Below are 22,405 nucleotides of genomic sequence, written 5' to 3'. Positions count from 1 at the left end.
GCTGACTGATAATCAGCTGTTGGGAAGCTCCAACCAGGGGTGAAGAAGGGGAGTTATGGGGCATAAAATTGCTCAGAAGGCACTGAAGGTTCCTCATAGGCTTGATCATGCCCCCATAGGGCTTCGGGTTAGAGGAAGGCCACTGTGCATGCCCCAGTCCTAGATAGGACCGTCAAAGGGCTTGAATGAAGAGACCAACTCTGGCTCACAGTTCAGAAGGGAGTAGAGCTAACAAAGAGGAGGTGGAATACAGTGGTGCTCAACCTCCACCCTTGTGTGTCTGAAGCCAAGGGAAGGCACCAGGGCCAGGGAAGGCCCTGGTGTATTATGGCAATGTCATGGGATCTTATAAGCAACAAAAGACTAAGATGTATGTATTTAAATGAATAAAGACTAAGATTTGTATATTGCCAAAAGCTTGGGAAAATAAGGTTTGGCTATAGCATACCAGAGTAGGAACTAGAGTAGTGGGGGTGAGAAAGGGGTTCAGTAGGTAAGGAGCCACAACAGAGAATGTCTTGTATATGGTAGCCACATACCTTGCTTCTAAAGTTAGAGGCATGTATGGCAGAACAGCCCTACTGAGCTGTGCGTACTGCAACAAAAGCTATCTGGTTTTGTTAATTTCCAGTTGCCCTGCACATGAAATATCATGAGCCAACCCCATGAATCTTTTCCTGTACTTCTCAGGAACCACAGGCTGCCTTACTGCTTCCGAAGACACTGTCTGTCCTGTGACAAACAGAGCCTACACAGTCTGCCCTGCTTCCAGACAACCTGTTCAGAGAGAGTCTCAGAAAATTTCACTTCTTGATCCAAGGATACTTGGCGAAGTGGTTCCACACTAGGGTCATCCCAGACCTCCTCTAGGAACTCTTCTGGTCCTCCCAAACACTCAGCTTTTTGTACCTCTGAGCCAACACTAGCCATGCTGCCCTCAAGAACTCCTGAGAAATCTTCACCCTCTAATTCTGTCTCCTCGGCCTGCACTTTGCTGTAGTGAGACAGATTCACTTCCTCGCCAGGAAGATCCACAGCCTCCTGCTGCTGTCTGGATGTAACTGCACCCTCTCCCCTCTTGGGAGACCCCTCCCTCAGAGTCTGAGATGGGCTGGCCCTCCCTCTCCTGTAGTAACTTGAGCCATTTCTTCCCTCTGGGGTGAAAGCTGGTCTCAACAGAGACACTTTCCTCCCCCCATCCCCTTTTTAGTGCCTGCCTATGTATTTCCATATTTACTGAGTACTGGCTGCCCAGGAGGTCCTTGCACTAGTAGGACTGGTTTTTCACAACTCCAGTCTCCATGAGGTCTACTGTCCATCTCCATTCCACAGGCATCCTTGCTACAGGAACCATCAGTGACATCTCACCAATCTCCGGGAGTCTGAATGCCATGTTAGGTATAATATCAGAATCTGATGTCAGATCAGCCTGCACTAGGGTTATAGAGGAACCTGTGTCAGCAACCCCCAAAACCAATTGGTCTCTTAGCCGCACTGGTTCCATATAGTCTCCCCTGGCTACTGCTGGATCTACAGTGGCAAAAAGGCATTCATAGTTAATTACTGCCACTTGTTGTTCTTTCACTTTTTGGATGGCTGGTGCTTTTGGAGCAGGTTTGGAGGTCTCTGCTTGTAACTTTGGACAGGCAGCCTGCAAGTGGTCTGTCCCCCACAGTTAAAGAATTTTCTAAACTGGGACTGGTTCCATTTAGCCAAATCAGGGGCTTTCTTAGCTTCTGCCTGCAAGAAAGACCTTTCACGTTTGGGCTGAAAATCATCATTCCCACCCCTCTGGAACTCTTTCCCTTCCCAACTGGAAACAGAACTTGCAAGCCCCATCCCTGTTCATGTAGGAGGGAGAAAGTTATGCAGCGGCTCTGGGTCTCTGGCCCCACCAGGTCACCCTTTCCCCACACCTGGTTATAATTCTTTTCTCTCTCTGTCTAGGTACTGCAACTACCAGCTAGTCAATTATTAGGGCATGGACTGCCCAAGGGCTAGCACCTGAGAACCCTCTGCTATTTTACTGCTTCACGGAATAGTTCAGCCCTTTGCATTTCCCTCAGTTTCTGAGGGGCCCCAGCACACTTACACTGTCCCCCTCCCTTCCTCTCTGAGTATGCATTGCTGAATGGGGCTTAACATGGATGCATGCAAAAGGAAAAAATTTAATAAGAAAATAAATGCACACATCATTTACAAACATAATGGACTGAGTAAGTTTCAGGTAGGTAGCCATCTTGGTCTGTAGCAGAAAAACAAGATTCAGGTCCAATAACACCTTAGAGACCAACTGGATTTCCAGGATGTGAGCTTTTGTGAGAGTCAATGCTCCCTTTGTCAGACACATGGAGTGGAAAAAGGTAGGAGTCTTTAAAATCCAGGTAGAGGGTGGGAGGGGGTATTGCAAATTAGATTGTTAGGAAGTTAAGTATAATACAAGTTGTAATTAGGTTGATAGAACATAGATGTGAAATGTATAAAATTAGCATCTGTAATACGAGAAAAATCTTATATTTCTGTTCAACTCTGGGGGAACCATTATTCCAAATTTGCAAATAAACTCAGTTTCAGCAATCTCTGTTTGTCCAGTATATTAAAGACTCCTGCCTCTTTCTACTCCATGTATCTGATGAAGGAAGCTTTGATTCTTGAAAACTCGTACCTGGCCTGGAAATCTGTTTGGTCTCCAAGGTGCTACTGGACTTGGACTGATTAAGGAATAAAAGAAAAGGTGATAACATCAGTCATCTTATCCTAACACTTAAATATTCCTAATGATGGTGAAGAACTGTAGACTCTTTAAATCTTCAAGATGCAAGCATTTAGAATTTATCCATTACCTTTGTTTCACTGTCTAGAGTTAATATCCTGCTGTGTTCAGTAACATGCTCATTGTTACTATTTGGAGTTAATGTAGAGTCCAGGTATAAAATGTTCCCTCATGGTAAATAGCAAAATGGTCCCTTTTTCCTTGTGCTTAGGGGTTTTATTATCTCCACTCTCCCTTTGCATACCTACTTTCTTTTCCTGTTCTGAAAGACTGCTCTCGCCTTGTCCTCCTGAACTCTATAGCTTTAGGTGTGACTATGGGTGAGGTGCAAGAGTGGAGTCCAGTAGCACCTTAAAGACTATCAAGATTTTTAGGATATAAGCTTTTGAGAGTCGGATATGAGTAGAAATGGAGATCCCTGAACCCTTATATCCCAGTCAAAAGGTGGGAGGGGTGTTGCAAATAAGGAAGTAAGGATACAAAGGTATAATGCAAAATGTAATCAGCTTTTTTCAGAGCAAGGGAGGAGTGCTTAGAGATAGGAATCCAGTGTCTCTATTAAGCTTGGGAGGAGGAGCATTGTTCTGCGTATGTGAATGAACTCAAGTTTGCATTGCAATCTCCCCTTGCAGCTTCTCTTTTGAAGGTCAGCAATATAAGGTCCTGGAAGATTAAAATGTTCTCCCACTGGTTTTTGAGTGTTGTGAAAATCTTTTAGTCTTTAAGGTGCTACTGGACTCAAATCTTACTGGACCAAACACAGCTATCCACCTGAAACTATGGATGCGGTGTGCCATTGGCTGCCTTGGGTTCTCTTCTGGCTAGATTGGGTTTTCCTGAATATAGGTCAGATAATAATACAGGTAGATATATTAAACCAACTTTTCTTACAGCAAGCAAGCAACACAGAAACAATTCATACAAGGGGAGAAAGAATACATTGAGTAATCTCTGGACCTCTGACCATGCAATACTGTTGGGTGACTGAAGGAAGAGTAGCCCAAAATATCAAGTGGTTGGAGCACCTTCTCTATTCATAAAGGCTAAAGTGTTTTATAGTTTAGAAAAAAAGGCTCAGGTGAGGCTGTGATACAAGTTTATAAAGTTAAGCATGGTGTAGAATGTGAGCATAGAGAAACGTTTCTCTATATTACACATCAACTGAGGGTTGTAACTAATGGCAATAGATTCAGGACAGACTTCATGCAATACAGTTTATGAAATTCACTGCCACAAAATGTGGTTACTGCCACTGGCTTGACAACTTTTGGGGGAGAAGGATTAGACAAATGTATGGACAGGTCTACTAATAACTATGAGCATCCATATTCACAGAATGAAATATTCTGAAATATTCACTATGGCTTAGCTGGGATGATGCTTTCGGGCATGTTTTGAGCTTCCTGGCTGATCACTGATGGAGACAGGGTGCTGAACTAGATAGATCCTAGGTCTGATCCATCAGCACACTTATGTTCTCAGAGGGGGATGGATTCTGGTGAAAGAGGGTACAAGCCATCTACTCCCAAATTCTCTATTCTTTGCAGGTATGTGAACACTCTTCTGAAGCTCATCCCACCTGTACTAGGGCTCCAGGAACAGCTACGCCAAACAATTCAGAGCAGGGATATGGAGACATCTCATGGGATCTGCCGTATTGCTGTGGCCCTGGGGGAGAACCATTCCCGGTGAGGAGTCTGGTAGTGGTGCTTGCTTGAATATGGAGCTAGCTCTTGAGGCTGCTCATTAGGGGCAAGATGGGGGTCCTCTGTCCTGCTAGATCTCCTTACAGCTGAACAGCGTATAGGTCTCCCAGATCTCTTTCTGAAAGCTAAGATCAAGTGGGTGACCTGATCATTAACTTACCTCTGCATGGTTCTGTGGAGGCTTTAAAACTCTTCCTCATGGAAACTTAGGCAATTCTAGCTGTTCCAGTAGTACAGCTTGCTGGAGCTTTTGCCGTATGGATTGCTGGGCCCATTTCAGCTTGCTTCCTGGCGTTAATTGCAACAAGGGGCCTGGTGTATTCATATGATGTGCTGTCATGACTGTGGAGTGTCTGCTGTTCCATGGCAGGGCAGATGTCTGATGCTGCATGCTTTGTACCGCCCACAGAGCGCTCCTGGACCAAGTGGACCACTGGCAGAGTTTCCTGGCACTTGTCAACATGATAATGTTCTGCACTGGAATTCCAGGACACTATCCTGTAAATGAAACCACAAGCTCTCTTACACTCACCTTCTGGTACACACTGCAGGTAAGTATTAGCCATCTTCCTGAAAAAAGCTTCCTTGACGGCATCTTCCCAGCTTGATATGACTTGTTCCCTGTTTGTGCCATGCATTTTTACAAAATTGGCATCAGTGTCCGCTCTAGGCTGCCTAAATTTTTTTCTCTGTTAGGAAACCAGTCATCATACTTGTCAGACAGTGGCTTGCTAAAAGTTGCAATCCAGACTACCTCTTGCAATGAGACAAGGATCCATTGATTTCAAAAGATTTGCTCAATATAAACAACCATTATAGTCCACTATCCAAGATACTAGGATCTTGGCTGATACACGAGTATTGTTACGAATGACAGGCAAAGGCTAAGGTACAGAATAGCAAACCCCTGTAGGCCTCATCCTCCCCCACAGTTCTCAAAACAAACAGCCCGAGGCTGAGAAAATGAAAGCTTCCCAAGACTGGAAAGGTTGTAGTCATAACATTCCTCTTCTCTAAGATATCTTCTACTGAACTGCTTGTCACCTGCAAAAGAAGCACTTAAAACACTGACAGGATTAAAATGGAGTCTCTTTGGTTTGAACATACATGAAACACAGTCAGAACATGACATTCTGCCCCCTCTAAAATGTCCCTCCCCCGGGTTTGAGAGGGTACAGGGTGTGAAATGCTTTTAACAATCTAGGAGCATGAACATGAATAGATTCCACCCATTCATCATACTCAGAGTCAAAGTCTTTCCATCTGATAAGGTAAAACAACTTATTGCGTTTGACTTTAGAGTCCAAAATTTGTTGTACTTCGTAATGAATTTGATCATCAATTAAGGTAGGTATGGGAGGAGTGCGGGTGTGCCATTGATTTGCTGGGGGGACCCTTTTCAATAAGCTGATGTGGAAAGTAGGATGGACGTGACGTAGATTCTTTGGTAAATCAAGTGCTACAGTCACTTTGTTGATTACTTTACGAACAGGAAAAGGTCCTAAAAATTTTAACACCAATTTACGGCTTGTCTGTGCAATTTTCAAATTTTTAGAGGACAAATAGACAAGATCTCCAGGATGCAATTCCCACTCAGCCACACGATGGCGATCGGCGTATTTCTTATAATCCTGCTTAGCGCTGTCAAGATGTTTTTGAATAAGAGTCCATTGCTGTGCTGCCTCCCCCCACCATTCTGAAACATCTTTAGAAGCTGTAGCAGGGGGAAGAGCTTCAAAAGGAAATGGTTTAAAGTCATAGCCATAAACTACTTTGAAAGGTGTTTCCCCGGTAGAAGTATGCACACTGTTGTTGTAGGAAAATTCAGCTAAAGGCAATAAGTCAATCCAATTGTCTTGTTGGAAATTGATGTAGCAGCGGAGAAATTGTTCTAATATTTGATTAGTTTTTTCCGATTGCCTGTCGGTTTGCGGATTGTTCTAATATTTGATTAGTTTTTTCTGATTGCCTGTCGGTTTGCGGATGGTGGGTGGAGCTTAAACCTTGTTCAATGCTCATAAGTTGAAGAAGCTTCTGCCAGAAGTTGGCAACGAACTGCCCTCCACGGTCTGATATCACCTTCGATGGAAAAGAATGGAGTTTTACAACATATTTCAGAAAAATATCTGCTAACTTTTTTGCTGAAGGAATGAAATGGGCTTGCTTTGAAAACAGATCCACTACGACCAAAATGCAGGTGTGATTTTTGGAGGGGGGAAGATCTGTGATGAAATCCATAGAAATGATTTACCACGGTCTATGTGGGGTTTCAAGGGGTTGTAAAAGTCCAGGAGGCTTGCCTTTTCGTGTTTTGGCGCTGAGGCAAATGGGGCAGGAAGCCCTATTTGAAAATTTGATTTGAAAATACAGATTCTTAGCTGTGAACCTGATAAATTTGGAGTAGAAAGAGCATTGAAGCTCAGGGTCTCAGGTGTAAGCACCAGATTAACTGCTCTTCGAGAGATTCCTGTGGAGCTGTGTTACTTTTCTTACACTTTAATTATCTGTGTTCAGGTGGGGTCTTGCTTCCCTGATAAACAGCATAGTGATAGTTGGTGCATTCTCTTTACTTATGGCAACGGGAGTAATTGAAGTATCCCATCTTCCATCAATGACCTTGTCAGGGAGAGCCTTATATCTCTGCTTGGCCAGGCAAGAAGACCACTTTTGTTCTTTATATTTGACAGGTAAAACTGTGCTACTCCTAATACCAAATTTTGAGGTCCACAGGTGCTTAAATGGGTCTGTTTTGTATGAATGTGTCTGTTTTACACAATCCTGTGCAAAGTTACTACCATCTAAGCCCACTGAAATGCTGTATAGCAGGGGTAATGCTGTATAGGATTTAATTATGAAAAACAGAAGCAACATGGCTGGTTTGACTTGATGCCCCCATGTTGCCTTGTAGCCCAGAATCCTCATTAGCATGGCAAATTAGCCTGCCGCACTCCTACACTGTTCAAGAGCAAGGCTGTTAAACTGTTGCTTCTTTTGGTGCCAGGATGAGGTCATGTACTGTCTCTGTGTATGATTGGCACAGTCCTCAAGTCCACAAGCATATAATTACTAATAAGGGAAGCAAAATTGGAACAGCATCATGCATAAGCTACTAGAGATGGATAGTGGGAAAGGACTGATGTGGATCATGTCTATATTTGACTAATTCATGCTTTGAAACAAAACTGTCTTAGCTGACTTCCCTACTATTCTGGGTGCATGCTTTCAGCTTCTCTCTCCCTCTGCTGTGTGCACACAACATTTAGTAACACTAATAAGGAGCAAATCAAAGTATATCAAGCCTCTGTTTACAAATACTAGCATCGAGCATCCAACATCAAGCACTGAGCAGTAGAATCAAAATTGGCATGGATGGCTGGGCAGAGACATACATGATATATTGTGGCAACTGGTGCATGCCTCAACTGGCCAGAAATGTAGGGGGTAGAAGGAAGAAGATGTGGTCACTGAAGATGGAAAATGATGTACTAGATCAGCTACTTTTTGTTTTTACCTAGTTGGTCATGATGGGTTCAGATGAAACAATGCCATTCAGGTTGTGGGCTGATTGATTTGGTATAGGATAGATCCCTTTCCTGTTTTATGTTTTGGATATTAGCAGACTATGGTCAGCTTGGTGCTGATAACCCAGGGAAGGTAAATGGTTCATTGAGGGTTGGGGAAACCTGCCACCTTTGCTTTGATCCCACTGCAGTCTCCTCCAACTATATTGGATCAAGAGCCTAAGACAATCTTAGAGTTTGGAATGCTGGGAGTGGGGACTTCTGTAAATTACTGTTCTGCCACGGTAGACTAGCAGAGGAGAATTCTTAAGTGAAGAAACTTGACTTCAGAATATGAATTCTGGGATCCCCAAACAGAAGATTTGACAAAAGTGAGATCATTTCCTCTGACCACATCAGACTATTGGGGACAGACCATGTTGCATTATGGAAAACTGGTATTCTAGTTCCCTTTTCCAGTCCCCACCTAAGAAACAATCCCTTTCTTTGCAGGATGACATCCTCTCCTTTGAGCCAGAAAAACAGGCCATGTATCAGCAGGTGTATCGACCTGTCTACTTTCAGCTGGTGGATGTACTTCTGCACAAGGCTCAGTTTCCTTCTGATGAAGAGTACAGTTGTTGGTCCTCTGATGAAAAGGAGCAATTTCGGATATACCGGTATGACTTTTTGCTAGCTGTGTCCTATAATATGTGATCAGCAGAAGGGTGAGTTGACCATGTTAGCTGAAGGTTAGACTGTATGGAAGAATGAGAGACTGCTACAAGACATATGTGCCTGTTCTTGAAAGGGCATCGTTGATGGACAGTAATACTGAAGTTGCCCTGAGCTGGCTAGGAATGGCAACTAAAACCACAGTTTCTGTAGTAACTGCATCTGCTCTGTCTTGTGAGTGTGGGAGAGTGCCTGGTGACTGTTTTCTGTATTGTCCTCTTCAGAGTGGACATCTCTGACACCTTGATGTATGTGTACGAAATGCTTGGAGCAGAGTTACTGAGCAGCTTATATGACAAGCTGGGTCGTCTCCTAACGAACACAGAGCAGCCGACATCATGGCAGGTGAGTGGGCCCTGTACCCTGGATAGAAACACATAGCTAACTGCCCTCATGGAATAATGCAACAAGCAGATTTTGCAGAATTTTAATTTTGATAGTAGTGACTGAAATAGCTTAGCCAAAATTGGAAATAGGGAAGAAGCATTGGAGTAAATTTAGACTTCAGAAGATGTGGGGGCTAAACTAGACATGATACAGAAGACTTTGAAGATTAGTAAAGTGTAGGTACAGAAGCAGCTTTTGTTGTTTTTCATCTGTTAAGCTAATTGCAGCGTTGAGGACAATATGAATGAAATGGCACGGAAAGAAGAGATTAAACAGCCTTTCTCCCAGCTCTTCTTCCCTAATCTTCAAAACAGCCACATGGAAATGTTATTTTAGAAAAATATATGGGAGATACCCATCACAGATCTCCTATGGGTGGAAACACATGAGACAAATTACACATGAAGAGCATGGGTTGAGTCGTGCAAGCTTCCCTGGGAGCAGTAGTCTTACCCTACCCCTCTCTAAGCTCCTGGAGGAAAACTGAGCTGAGTGGATTTTCTTACAAAGAACATCTGCTCGACTGGAGAGATTCTCTTTTTCAAAAATCCACTCACTTTGGTTTTCCTTCAGGAACTCAGGGACCGGGGGGCGGGGGGTGGGCAGAATCTGCACTGTGATTCCCTGCCAGGAGAAGAAGAATGGAAGGGACTGGGTTTCTCTCTCTCTCGCAAAACACCTCAGCTTTTTTCCTGCTTCTTGTTATGTCGCTCCCCACCCTTCCACCCCCATCCCAAGCTCCCAGGGAATTTTTGAAAGAGAGAGAGAGAGAGTGAAAGAGAAAGTCCCTCCAGTTGCGATTCTCCCTGGCTGAGAATCACATTGAGCGGCTGGTTTTTTTTTTTTTAAGACTACATTTCCCAGGGATCTTTGCAGGATCCAACACTCATCCATGCATCTTGTGTGGTTCCACTTTGTGTCACATTTGGGTTGATCCTTGGTTTGAGGATATTGGAGAGGTGGAAAAGACTATTAAATCACTGGAGGAAAAGGCTTCAATTTTACAAAGGCTTGAAACAGGTTTTAGCAGTACTAGTAGGATCTGAACAATGATTACTTTCATGTCTTTAAATCATACCTGAATATACAACCCATAAAAGGAGAATAGAAGGCCTGGCTTGGAGCCCTAATTCGTCCTTTGCTAAATCCTGTCTAGAACTCGACACTCTGTCATTCCTGACTTTTGCAGGGACTTTAACACAGCTGACACATTCTGCAGCAAATTCTGCAAAAATCATCTAATGGCAGAACTGCAGATTCCCAAACATCTGCTGTATCAAGTAACGCCAGCAGCTGGTGGGTCTTGACATCAATCCAAGTTAGGGGTGCTTAGAAAATGTCTGTAGTATGGGTGAGTTATTATGGGGGCTGTAAACCTGATGATTGGCTATTTATGTGAGGATAATTGAGGACTCCTGTCCTACTTCCTTCTCTATAACAGGGTTCAAGTTCAGTAGCACCTGAACTTGTTGGTTCAGTAGACCAACAAGAATTTCCAGGGTATAAGCTTTTGACAGTCAAGCACCCTTCATCAGGTTGGCTCTTGAAAGCTTGTTGGTCTTTAAGGTGCTACTGGACTTGAATCTTGCTGTCTCTTTATTATTACAGCACTTAGCCAATACGTTAACCATAAAATTTAAGTGATGAATCTTGCTGTTCTATCGCCAACATGGCTACCAATCTGAAACCATTATAACATGGACAGCTACCCCTTCAGTTTGGAGAATAATGCTTAGGTAAGGTATCCTCCAGTACTATGGCAGAAGTAAAGCTTGGTCAGGTCAGGGGGTTTCTGTATGGCAGCTAATCAGTATGTATCTGCTCACCTTGGTGTGTTGTCAGCATGCTGCTTTTGAGGAAAACAGTGATGGGCATCAAGTGCCAATGACGGTAAGGGCTCATCATTTATCACTGTTGACAGCCAAGGAAGGAACTGATACGGGCTGTGATTTGCAGGCAAGCCTTGATGCAGCAACACTCATGTCAACATTCTTAGCATGCCAGTCATGTACCCTGGTAGGATGGCCCTAAATAAGAGGGAGGATGAGTACAGGTCTTCTGTCACTCCCTGTACACTCCCTATAAACATATAGCCATTACTATCCAGGATGGCTGGTTGGGTTTGCATTGGACAAAGACAGCAAGTGTTTTTTGTTGCTGACAAATGGTACTCTTTCGCCTGTCAGATGAGAATTGGCCTTATAAGAAAAAGAATGCCCCTGCAAAAGAGTTTAGTGGTGATATGATAGGTCTCTTTGAGTAATAACTATAAAGAATGAATAAATTGTGAGGGAATGCACTTCTCTTGGAAGCTGATCTGCATGTGTTTTGTTAGAATGGAATCTGAGTTGGGGCTGCTTTCAAATGCTGTATCCCATTGAGGGGGTACTATCTTTATTGCTGTTACTCTCCTTGGGTTCCAATTATCTGGTAGAAAGGCAGGCCTCTAAATATTTTAAATAAATACATAAAATATATTGCATCCAGCTCGATGAAGCATTGGCCATGGGCTCAAGGGACAAATCTTTCTTTCTCACAGCATACAGAAGCTTTGCTTTACGGGTTCCAGTCCATTGCAGAGACTATAGATGTCAACTATTCAGATGTGGTTCCTGGCCTTATTGGGCTCATCCCTCACATCAGCATCAGCAATGTGCAGCTTGCAGATACAGTAATGTTCACTATTGGTAAGAGGGCAAGGCATGGGATGGGGGAGGTTGAACTTGAAGGAGCTGAGCCTTTCTAGCTGTTGCAGCATGAATTGTGGAACTCCCTCCACTTATGGAGTGGTTGCTGGATTGCAGCGTCCAGTGAGAATGTGACTGTGTGCATATGCTGTTGCATATGTATTGTTGTGTGAGTGGGGAAGGGGTTCTTCCTCTTTTCCTGGGTTGTACTTATAGTGTTTGAAGCATTAAGTAAAACAGGTCCACGCTATGCATTCTATCTGTTATCTAGGAGCCCTCTCAGAGTGGTTGGCAGACCACCCAGTCATGATCAACAATGTGTTGCCCCTGGTGCTGCAGGCTTTGGGCAATCCTGAGTTGTCCATCTCCAGTGTCTCCACCCTGAAGAAGATCTGCCGTGAATGCAAGTATGACTTGCCTCCCTATGCTGCCAACATTGTTGCTGTTTCCCAGGTAACTGATAGAAATGTCTGAGAACCTTTTTAGCATACAAAACCCTAAGAGTTACAGCTCAAAACTAAGTAGCATTATGTAGAAGAGAAATCATTTTACAGGCATTGCAAGCAGGGAACGTTCTGAGGAGCTCTGAGTATTGTTCAGGGATGGGAATTCAACAGAGTAAGCATCTGGTGCACTCTTATTGATCAGTTTCTGTGGAGAGGAGTCGGTTGGAATAATTGGAATCCATCTGTACAACATCAAGGTTGTCATCTCCTATTGTTATTAGGGCATCATAAGTAATCTCTATTGTGGGAACAGTATTCACACTCTCATATTTTTCCTTCTGTAGGATGTGCTAATGAAGCAGATTCATAAGGTAAGACCTTTATTTTCTGGTGTTATACCAAAGGTCAGAGAGAGTATGTAGAAGCTGTGGTTATCTACCTGCGTCTTCTTTTAGCAGAACTCAGCATTAAAGTCACTGAGAGGTGTACTGGAAAAACAATGAAATGGGGGATCCAGTTCTTTGGAGAGAATTTAGGGACATGGCAGACAAGAGTTTAGATTGAGGCAGCTGTTTTGCTTTGTTCTTTGAAAGCTCTACAAGTGAGCCTTACTTGTTTACCTGTACATTAGGACTTTGACCTTGGCATTTAAAACAGATTTCTGAGCCCCAGCTCAGATTTGAGTCTTGGCAGGGTGTAGAAGGAGAATATACTAGGGGTGTGTGCTTCGGGTTTCCGCTTTGGGTAAAATACCTGAATCGGATCCGATCCGTAAAGATTCGGGATGTGGAAATCCCAAATCAAAGCTTTCTGAAGCATCTGTAATGCTTCAGGGCTGAGTTTAAAGGGCCCCACCGCTGCTTGCAAGCAGCGGTGGGGCCCTTTAAACATCACCCCAGACCCCCACCCCCACCCACCCTGACTTACTTTGTCAGCGGCAGCGGTGGCTCTGGCCCTCCCCGCCACGTGCAGGGTGGCGGAAGAGGAGGAGGAGGAGAAAGCCTTTCCTGCCTCTCAAATGGCCACAGCGCCGACGCAGCCATTTGAGGGGCAGGAAGGGCCAGAGGAGGCAGCTCCAGCCTTCCCCACCGCCCTGGCTGCATGCTCAGGAGGAGGTGGTGTGGCAGCAAAGGAGCCGGCTGGCTCCAGGCCGTTGCAACCTCGTGCCACTGTGGTGGCAGCAGCAGTGACCCACTGCCCAGCTGATGACCCTCCCACTCTCCCTCCGGCCAGGTAAGTGGGTGGGGGGTGGAGGGGTTGCCCCAGGGGGTGTGGGGAGGTTGCCCTGGGGGGGTGGGAGGTGGGGATGGAGGGGTTGCCCCCCCTCACTTCAGTATGCTCCAAATATTTACGGAGCATACCGAAGCGAGTAAAATACCATAATTCCAAAGCGGCTTGCTGCATCGGAATGATGGCATTTCCGAATCCCCCCCCGCTTCGGATAAGCCTGAAGCGGGAAACCCGAATCTTTTCAGGCTGCACACCCCTAGAATATACTACAGTTGAGATGTGCTTTGTCATGACTTTCTGTGGATAGCCGGTAAGAAAATGTGTCCATCTCATTCTGTCCTCCAGACAAGCCAGTGCATGTGGCTGATGCAAGCTTTGGGCTTCTTGCTATCTGCCCTCCAAGTGGAGGAGATCTTGAAGAACCTGCACTCACTTATAACTCCTTATATTCAGCAGCTTGAGAAGTTGGCTGATGAGACGGTAAGCCCACCAGATTATTTCTCTTCCTTGAGGAAGAACAAGGCTTGTTGTGTGCAAGATACTGCATTTCCCCCTCTCTTTTGAGCCTTACAAGCCTTCACATTATTTTCTTTCTTTTTTCTGATGTCTCTATTCTTCAGTTTGTTCTCTTTCCTTCCTCAGTTTCACTGCTAGGGTTGAGGATTGCATAGTTATTGGATGTGGAATATTGGATACCAGACTCTCCTTTTTACTGCTGCTACCTATATTTGATACTTGTTTGCATTAGTAATGCCATCCCCCCTCCATGGGTTTCAAATAGGCTGCCCTGTTACCTTTTAGTTTGGTGCTAAAAGGTCTAAAAGAACATATCATTGCATAATGTGCATAGTTAGTGGCTGTATATCATGAATCCTTTTTTAATCTTTGTAGTGATGTCTTGCCTTGCAGCCCAACCCATCGAACAAGCTAGCCATCATCCACATTCTAGGTCTTCTTTCCAACCTTTTCACCACTTTGGACATCAGCCACCATGATGATGATCATGAGAGCACAGAGGTCAAGAAGCTGCCAGTGCCTCAGGGCCCCAATCCGGTGGGTGTTGCTATATATGTGGTAGGTTACCTTGAGCGTGTACATGAACACAATCCAAAGTTAAATAGCTTTTCTGGTTCTTTGCTGTGTAACTGCAGTCAGTTTCTTCTGATGATTTGGGAGGGTGGCATAGAATGCAAGTGAGTGATGAAAAATACAGCCGAGCACTAGATTTGTATTCCCTTAAATTTCTCACAAGATTGTGATCTGAAGAGAGCCCAAAATAGCCGTTCATAGAGAGGTTTAAACTTATTTAATTCTAGGAAATCCGCAAAGAAAGTGTTAGCTCCTCCTCTAGTTCTGCTCAACCAAATTTAAAAATGGTACTGGAGAGGAAGACCTTCCTAGTTCCCAGCTCTGCATCCTCAGTGCCTAAGTTCCTATATTCTAGCCCAAGAATCTTCACTAACAGGATTTCCAGTTTTTATAAAAGGAAAAACAAAGGAGCAAGGCCTGCAAAGGAGCAAGGCCAAGTAGTTTTTCCCTTTCCCTTCCAGTTCTGCCTTAGAAGTATTGAGAAGTAGTAGAAGATGTGGAAGCCTCATCTTGAAAGCCACACACCTCCCATGTGATAGATCTGGTGTCTGGTGGTGGGATGGGACTAGGAGGTGGAACTCTCTTGAGGGAAACAGAAGTGCAAACAGACTTCCTTGCATCTTTTGTCCAGACGGTCATTACTTTCCACCTTCTACTTCAAGCAGGGCAAGATGCATTTCCCCAGGATTCTGACAGCCCAGAAAACTTGGTATAAGATCTTGGAAGATCTACTGAATCATGGCTGTCTACGGTGGTACATGATGACCTCTGTGCTGGATTCAATTACTTATTCCCAGCTTCATTCCCAGTAATGATTCAATTTGATTGCCCAGAAGTTCACAGCTGTACAACTGTCCAAGCAGTTTAGGGCTGGCATGTATAGATCTACACAGACAACATAACTACCAAGTCAGACTTCAGTGCCAAGGTGGTATCTAATAAAGGGCCCTTCAGAGGAGACCTTTGTCTACTATATTGGATGTAAAAACAGTCTGGCATCCTAGTCAGCAAAGCATCTGTGGGGAAACCTAACTGATCAAGTAGAATCTGTTATTCTAAATTGGGCAGGGGGGGGTCTCCTTATGAGTTGGAGGAATTAGCCTATAAGGAGAAGCAGGGAGAGGGGGTAACTTAGCAGAATTTCCACCTATGTATATGAGGATCATTCCCTTAGAGGAGTCTCTGAATGAACCAAGCAGGAGTTCAACAGGAATTATTTTTATTAAAGGAGTAGCAAAAGCAAACATGCAGGAAATCACATACAACATACACACAGAGCTAACTAGAAAATGGAGGAAAATGGAGAGGCGTACAGGGTCGAGTGATATTTACCAGTCTAGAAGATAGAGGATGTCCATAGAGAGTAGCTGTTGAGTGACTAGCATTTTGTGGCAAGAGGAAAGAGAAGGCTCAGGCACGCATTTAAGGGTGTGCAGGTGGATCCAAGGAATACACACAGCTGTGGTGGAGGGCAGTTTAGTTATTTCTGGGGAACATATCCTGGGGCAGGATCATGTCTTCTGCCCAAAACAATAATTAATGGCTGTCTCTGGAGGTAAGACAATTAAATGGAAAAGGTTTGATTATACCTTCTTGCGTGGAACTATAGGAAAAAATAGTGATTGATGACCTGCGATTAGTGGAAGGGAAGAATTCATCAGGTCCCTGATTAACTCTGATTAGGAAGAAGGGAGGGGAAAGATTGGCAGGGTGTGTGTGATTGATCCAGGAACTCCTGGAAGATCTTTTGTCTTTACATCTGTGCACATCTCCAGGGTGTGGGGATGATAGCCAGTCTTGTCTCATGATTCACATTTCTGTAATTTTCCATCTCCAGCCAGAGTTGGGAACAGTTTTTGCCCAGCTAGGCAATAAGCCATGTGCTTGAAACACATGAAGAGAGGGAGTTATGATATAGCCATATGCATAAACTTCCCTATTAGCATGAGGGTATGGCTTGATTGCTAACAGTCAAGAGTCAGTTTGATGTAGTGATTAAGAGCAATGGGACTCTAATCTGGAGAATTGGGTCTGATTCCCCGCTCCTCCACTTGAAGCCAACTGAGTGACCTTGGGTCAGTCTCAGCTCTCCAGAGCTCTCTTAGCCCCACCCACCTCACAGGGTGATTGTTGTGGGGATAATAGTAACATACTTTGTAAACCGGTCTGAGTGGGTGTTAAGTTGTCCTGAAGGGCAGTATATAAATCAAATGTTGTTATTATTATTATAACAACTGAGCCACCAACACTCAGCCCAGAACAAATTATCACTGAATGAGGAGGGGTTCCCAATGCTTATTAGCTAATGGGCCATATTGGTCATGGATATATTTACTCCAGCCTCTACACTGCTTCATTAGTTCCCCATACCAGTGTCATAATTAAAGATATTTGCAGAATAGCAGTCTGGGTCTTCCCATCTACATTCTGCAGATGCTGCCTTCAATAGGTGTGTTCTGTTGCAAGTGCTACAGAAAAATATTTTGGAGGATGTGAGCACTTGTTAATCATCCTCTGAAGCAGAGCAACCTATAATTCTCTGTTTCTGTCTGATTTTAGCAGAAATAATTTCAAGAATAACATCCTTGAAAATATATTTCACCTCGCTGGGCTGTGGTGACAGTCTGATCATTCATAACCTCTGGAAAGGTGACCCTTTAGTTGCAGTTTTTAGTTTATTTGTTTTCTGCTAGATTTCCTAGCACTGCACAAGAACTGAAATAGTTTACCATGAGGTTCCTTTCTCTTTTATTATGTAGGAAATCTGATGGTGGTCAGCTAGTACTCAGTGAATGGGATGAAGAAATTGTTTTCTCACCATGTCCTAGTTGTTGGCCTGGGCCTCTTGAGTTTGTTTAGTTATGGTCAAATTGTGTTTTGCCATTGGCAGTTGTTCTTTGATTGTAACATAGTAGCATTTTGCAGCTGGACATCTGAATAGTGGGAGAGTCCTCTTATCTAGTTACAGATAGCTATGGAGCCCAGTTTTCTGAGCTAGAGGAGTTAACCCTTTCCTGCCATATTTCTTACCTAAGCAGAAAGGCACCTTGCCCTTCATCTTCATGAAAGCATCATTTCATCTGTCAAGAATGGGAAGGGACAGCTGTACACCGCACAAAATGGTAATGGGCATCCAGGCAGTTTGTCATATGAGTTCTGGCAATGTAGCATAGGAGTTGTGAGACAGCATGGTTTCTAGGCATGGTTCTATTGCCCATTCTCCCTCCCTTGCTCAAAATAATCACAAGCATTCTCTTCTTGCCAAAAATGGGATGGTGCAGATAAGTTCCAGAATAATCTCCTATATTCTTTTATCTGCAGGTAGTGGTGGTGCTGCAGCAAGTCTTCCAGCTCATCCAAAGAGTGCTCAGCAAGTGGTTGAATGATGCACAGGTTGTGGAGGTAATTATTCCCCCATAAAAAGAAAGAACACTTGAGCCTTGGTCTAAGCCTCTTTGATCAGGTTGAAATGGCAACACATGAACTGAATTGGTCGTTCTGGTTCCTGATCTCAAGATACCTGCCAGCTCCTTTCTATTTAAAAGAACATGCTGGAAGAATCTCTTTGTAAGAGGAAGAAGGCCAGAGCCCTGCTAGTGTTGCTATAACTTTTGCACCTGATATCAGTATTTGTGTTGCTAGGCTCCACTCACCCTAGTGCTAGTAAGTTCCCTGATACTGAATCTGTTCTGGGGCCTGTCAAGCTCCATGACTCCATGCCGTTTTGCTGAAATAACAGAGCACAGCAGACAGCAACACTCAGGTGAACTTTCCTTTCTTGTCTACTCTGTCACAGTTGTCTATACAGCAGTAGGGCTAATTGGGTCTGAATGTGACAGCGAGAAATTGACTGATATGGCTCTGAGATCCTTGTCCAGGGAACTTAGAGACTTAGAGCTGGAAGAGAACCTAAGGGTCATTTAGCCCAACTCCTTGCACAATGCAGCAAATTCACAGCTACCTCGCCTGCACTCCCCTAGTGACCCCCACTGTATGCAGCCGAGGAAAGCAAAAAACCTCCAGGATCCCTGGCTAATCCAGCCTGGAGGAACATTCCTTCCTAACTACAGAGTGGCAATCAGCATTACCCTGGGCAAATAAGAAAGAGCCATGAGAACCAAGCATTGGCTCATCCCTTCCTAACCTCCCTCTCACAATCTGGCTAAGTTCATACTGTCATAGAATCAGCATTGTTGACAGATGGCCATTTAACCTCTGTTTAAAAACCTCCAAAGGAGTGTCCACCATCTACTGAAGAAGCCTGTTTCACTGAAGAACCACTCTAAACTAGGGCTGTGCAAGCCCAGGTCGCTTCAGGATTCCCGAATTGGATTTACCCAGATCGGGAAACCGCTTTGGGAAAAGGGTATTCCCGAAGTGGCAAGCCACTTCGGAAATACCGCTTCGACAAGATTCGGTTTTGCCTCGGAAAGATTCGGGTGTCAATTTCACTCTTGGCTTTCCGGGCCCGGGGGGGTGGCATTTCCTTTCCAAGGCAAACCAAACTTTGTGGGGACCTTCTCCTACCTCTTCTCTAACAACCTCCCAAGTTTCAGGTTTGGACATGGCCCCCCCAAAGAAGGTACCCCATCCTCCTTCACTCGCCATTATTCCCTATGGGAAAAACAGGTGACCTTTCTAGGTGTTTTGGGGTGGCATTTTGCAAGCAAAATGCACCCAACTTTAAGGGGCCCTGCTCCTACCTGTCCTCCCATCCTCTCCCAAGTTTCAGCCAGATCCCACTTTGGGGGTTCATTTTATGGCCTCCCAAAGAAGGTGCCCCTATCCTCCCCCACTCCACTATTCCCTATGGGGGGGAAAAAGGAGGCTTGTCTGGCTAGGGGTGGCATTTTGCATGCAAAATGCCCCCAACCTTCAGGGGATCTGCTCCCACCTGTCCTCCCACCCTCCACCAAGTTTCAAGCAGATCCCACTTTTTGGGGGGCCATTTTATGGCCTCCCAAAGAAACTGCTCTTAGCCCCCCCCCTACTTCACTGTTCCCTATGGGGAAAAAAAGAGGCTTGTCTGGCTAGGGGACCTGCCAGAGGCTTGTCTGCCTAGGGGACCTTCAGGGGACCTGCTCCCACCTGTCCTCCCACCCTCCACCAAGTTTCAAGCAGATCCCCCCCCCCCAAAGGTAGTTCTCCTGCCACACCACTTAATGTCTTTCTATTGTGGGGAAGACTTCCACACAGCAGAAACACATGGGATTGGGGCTGCCAATGGACACAGCCACAGTCCGCCTACACCCAAATTGCCAAAGACTGCACACCCCCTCCCCAAAACCTAACCTTCCCTGTGGCCAGCCACTCTCCATTGGTTCCTATTATGGGAAAATCCAGACTCCCACAGCAGGAACACATGGAATGTGGCATCTGTGGTCACAGGCACAGTCCTCCTTTTAAATCCACCCCCAAACAGCCCCACACAGACCCAAAGACACCCTCCCCAACATTCCCACACTGGCCACTACCCCAAGAGCAGGCTGGCCAGCCATCCCCCATTGTTTCTGATGATGGGAACTTTTAAACTCTCTTTCCCAGGGCAATTATGCGCAGCCCAGGGATGCCATAATGGAAGGCATACTCCTGAGTGCAAGCTCGTCCCTGTGAAAGCACACCTGAACCACAGACACCCTCCCCAAAATTCCCCCACCACCTACAGAGATGGCTGGCCAGCCAGCCCCATTGTTCCCTATGATGGGAACTAACTTCACACCAAAGAATAAAAAACAAACACACACTGAATAAAGTTTTTAAAAAGTTATTTTTTAACCTTCAGTTACAGCATAAAAGGCACAATAGTGTGACACAGCACACCAGTCTCCCTACACAAAAGGAACAAAATTCATTACACATCAGAGAATCTGAAAAACACAGTTACACGCAAATCATCTTTATTCCCTGATGGGATTTAATAATAACAATAACAACAACAACATTCGATTTATATACCGCCCTTCAGGACAACTTAATGCCCACTCAGAGCAGTTTACAAAGTATGCTGTTATTACCCCACAACAATCACCCTGTGAGGTGGGTGGGGCTGAGAGAGCTCCAGAGAACTGTGACTCGCCCAAGGTCACCCAGCTGGCTTCAAGTGGAGGAGTGGAAAATCAAACCCAGCTCTCCAGATTAGAGTCCCGTGCTCTTAACCACTACACCAAACTGGCTCATGTTACACAACATGAACACAACGCACAGGGCATCACAACAGTTCCCCCCCACAAAAGGAATACAATTCAGTACACATCAGAGAATCTTGAAACAACAGTTAATGGCTGAAACACTTTATTTCTTGATGGGATTTAAGTTACACAGCATGAAGGCAACCAAACATCCGTTCCTCACAACCCAAAGTGAACTGTGGGACACTCTTGCAACTTAGTCCAGCTGAACCATTGTCATTTCCTGCAGCTGTGATTACAGTTCAGCCAGTGGGGGAAACACCACAGAGCAGAACAGTTCCTAGCCACAAGCACAACACAATGGCATATGTGGAGCACACAGCTGCAGAGTGCCCCCCCCCCCCGCCAGCTTCAGGCTGAACCAGAAAGCACCTGTGAGACACAGTGATGTGGCCTTCATCATCAGCTGGCACCCTTCCTCATAATCCCAGCCAGCCCCACTCCTAACCCACCCCACCCCTTCAAAATGAACATTTTAACATTTAACAGAACAGTAAACGACTTTGAACAACCTCAAAAAAGATCAAACAGCAGAGTCTTCCTATCCTAACCAGTCCCTACCTAACCTATCTCCCCCCTCCAGTGGCAATCAACAGCTCTTGGGCATGTTATTACTAGTTTTCAGAATAAATTTGTTCCCTTGGAGTAAGTGACAGTTCTGAGTTAATTTTTTTATTCTTTTTTAGAGGGAGGGGGAAGCCAAATTGCAGGGTGCCCTTTGCCACTGGGTCCCACCCTCCTTCTGCTGGCCTGTTTTAACTAACTCTAACAAGTTTTATATTGGGAAGAGCGCAATTCCAAAGGATTGGACGCGACTTCCGGTTTGGGATTCATGGAGGTCTAACGCAGCTCCATTTGTGGAGCTGACCGGATTGCCGTTTTAACCGGCCGGAGGGGTGAAAATAACCCGCGGCCGACTGCTCTCAGGCGGGGAGCAGGCAAAGAACGCTCAAGACCCTAGGGTGAGTTAGATCTCGGACGAGGGGGGGCTCTACACAAGGAGTCTCCCCCCCGATCCTTGAGGTCCCACCTTGCGACGGGTCGGCTATAATCTCTGCGGCAATTTTGGGGCCAATTCGGCTGGCATAAGACCTACATACCCAAGCTTCGATCGGGGAGGGAAGTCGAGAGGAGAATTTAAGATCGAAACAGCGATTACAACCCGAGAAAGCTGGAGAGAAGGTAAAGATCGCTATCTCTTGAAACGGGACAGATTGACAAAAACAGAGAGGAAAGAAAGTAGACTTTTAAACTGCAACAGACTAGCGAAAAGGAGGTGAAGACTCGGCAGGAGTCGTATTTTAAAAGAGACTAAGTTTAAAGAAGTTATTACAAAAATCGGACTATTGTTTTGAATACCTGTGGTTTTGGAGCTGTGGGAAAAAGACACCATCGCGAGACCTGCTGTGGGAAGACGGGAGACAGGAAGTGCGTAACAACAATAGAGTGGCTGGAGGGAAGCGGCCCTTGCCAAAGGACAGGAAGTGGGGAATCGCCATCTTTGAAAGTGGAAGGGTCGTGGCTTCAGCGGAAGAGGAAGTAGGCCATCTTGGATTATAATAACATAGAGAAACCATAGAGAAAAGACGCCCGACATTTTGGATATAAAAAATTAATTTTGGCAAAGATTGGGACATTTAAAAAAAAGGAAAACGTTTAATTAT

The 22,405-nt window shown here is 44.9% G+C and overlaps 1 protein-coding gene across 2 annotated transcripts in view; it reads left to right on the top strand.

Annotated features, from left to right (window-relative positions):
* The window catches only part of IPO13 (importin 13), a 100,795-nt gene that overhangs the window by 36,870 nt on the left and 41,520 nt on the right, over positions 1 to 22,405 (top strand). For both annotated transcript variants that reach the window (XM_054981037.1, XM_054981036.1), the window contains exons 3-12: positions 4,321 to 4,461; positions 4,889 to 5,030; positions 8,493 to 8,659; positions 8,939 to 9,059; positions 11,641 to 11,788; positions 12,060 to 12,241; positions 12,579 to 12,605; positions 13,810 to 13,944; positions 14,374 to 14,517; positions 17,875 to 17,955. In XM_054981037.1, the coding sequence (XP_054837012.1) occupies positions 4,321 to 4,461; positions 4,889 to 5,030; positions 8,493 to 8,659; positions 8,939 to 9,059; positions 11,641 to 11,788; positions 12,060 to 12,241; positions 12,579 to 12,605; positions 13,810 to 13,944; positions 14,374 to 14,517; positions 17,875 to 17,955 (1,288 nt within the window). The remainder of the gene's footprint in view (positions 1 to 4,320; positions 4,462 to 4,888; positions 5,031 to 8,492; positions 8,660 to 8,938; positions 9,060 to 11,640; positions 11,789 to 12,059; positions 12,242 to 12,578; positions 12,606 to 13,809; positions 13,945 to 14,373; positions 14,518 to 17,874; positions 17,956 to 22,405) is intronic.

Source organism: Eublepharis macularius, chromosome 5, assembly GCF_028583425.1.
Source record: "Eublepharis macularius isolate TG4126 chromosome 5, MPM_Emac_v1.0, whole genome shotgun sequence".
In the NCBI taxonomy this organism is placed as follows: domain Eukaryota; kingdom Metazoa; phylum Chordata; class Lepidosauria; order Squamata; family Eublepharidae; genus Eublepharis; species Eublepharis macularius.
The sequence above is the reverse complement of the archived record's forward strand: the minus strand, read 5'-3'. Positions and strand labels throughout refer to the sequence as shown.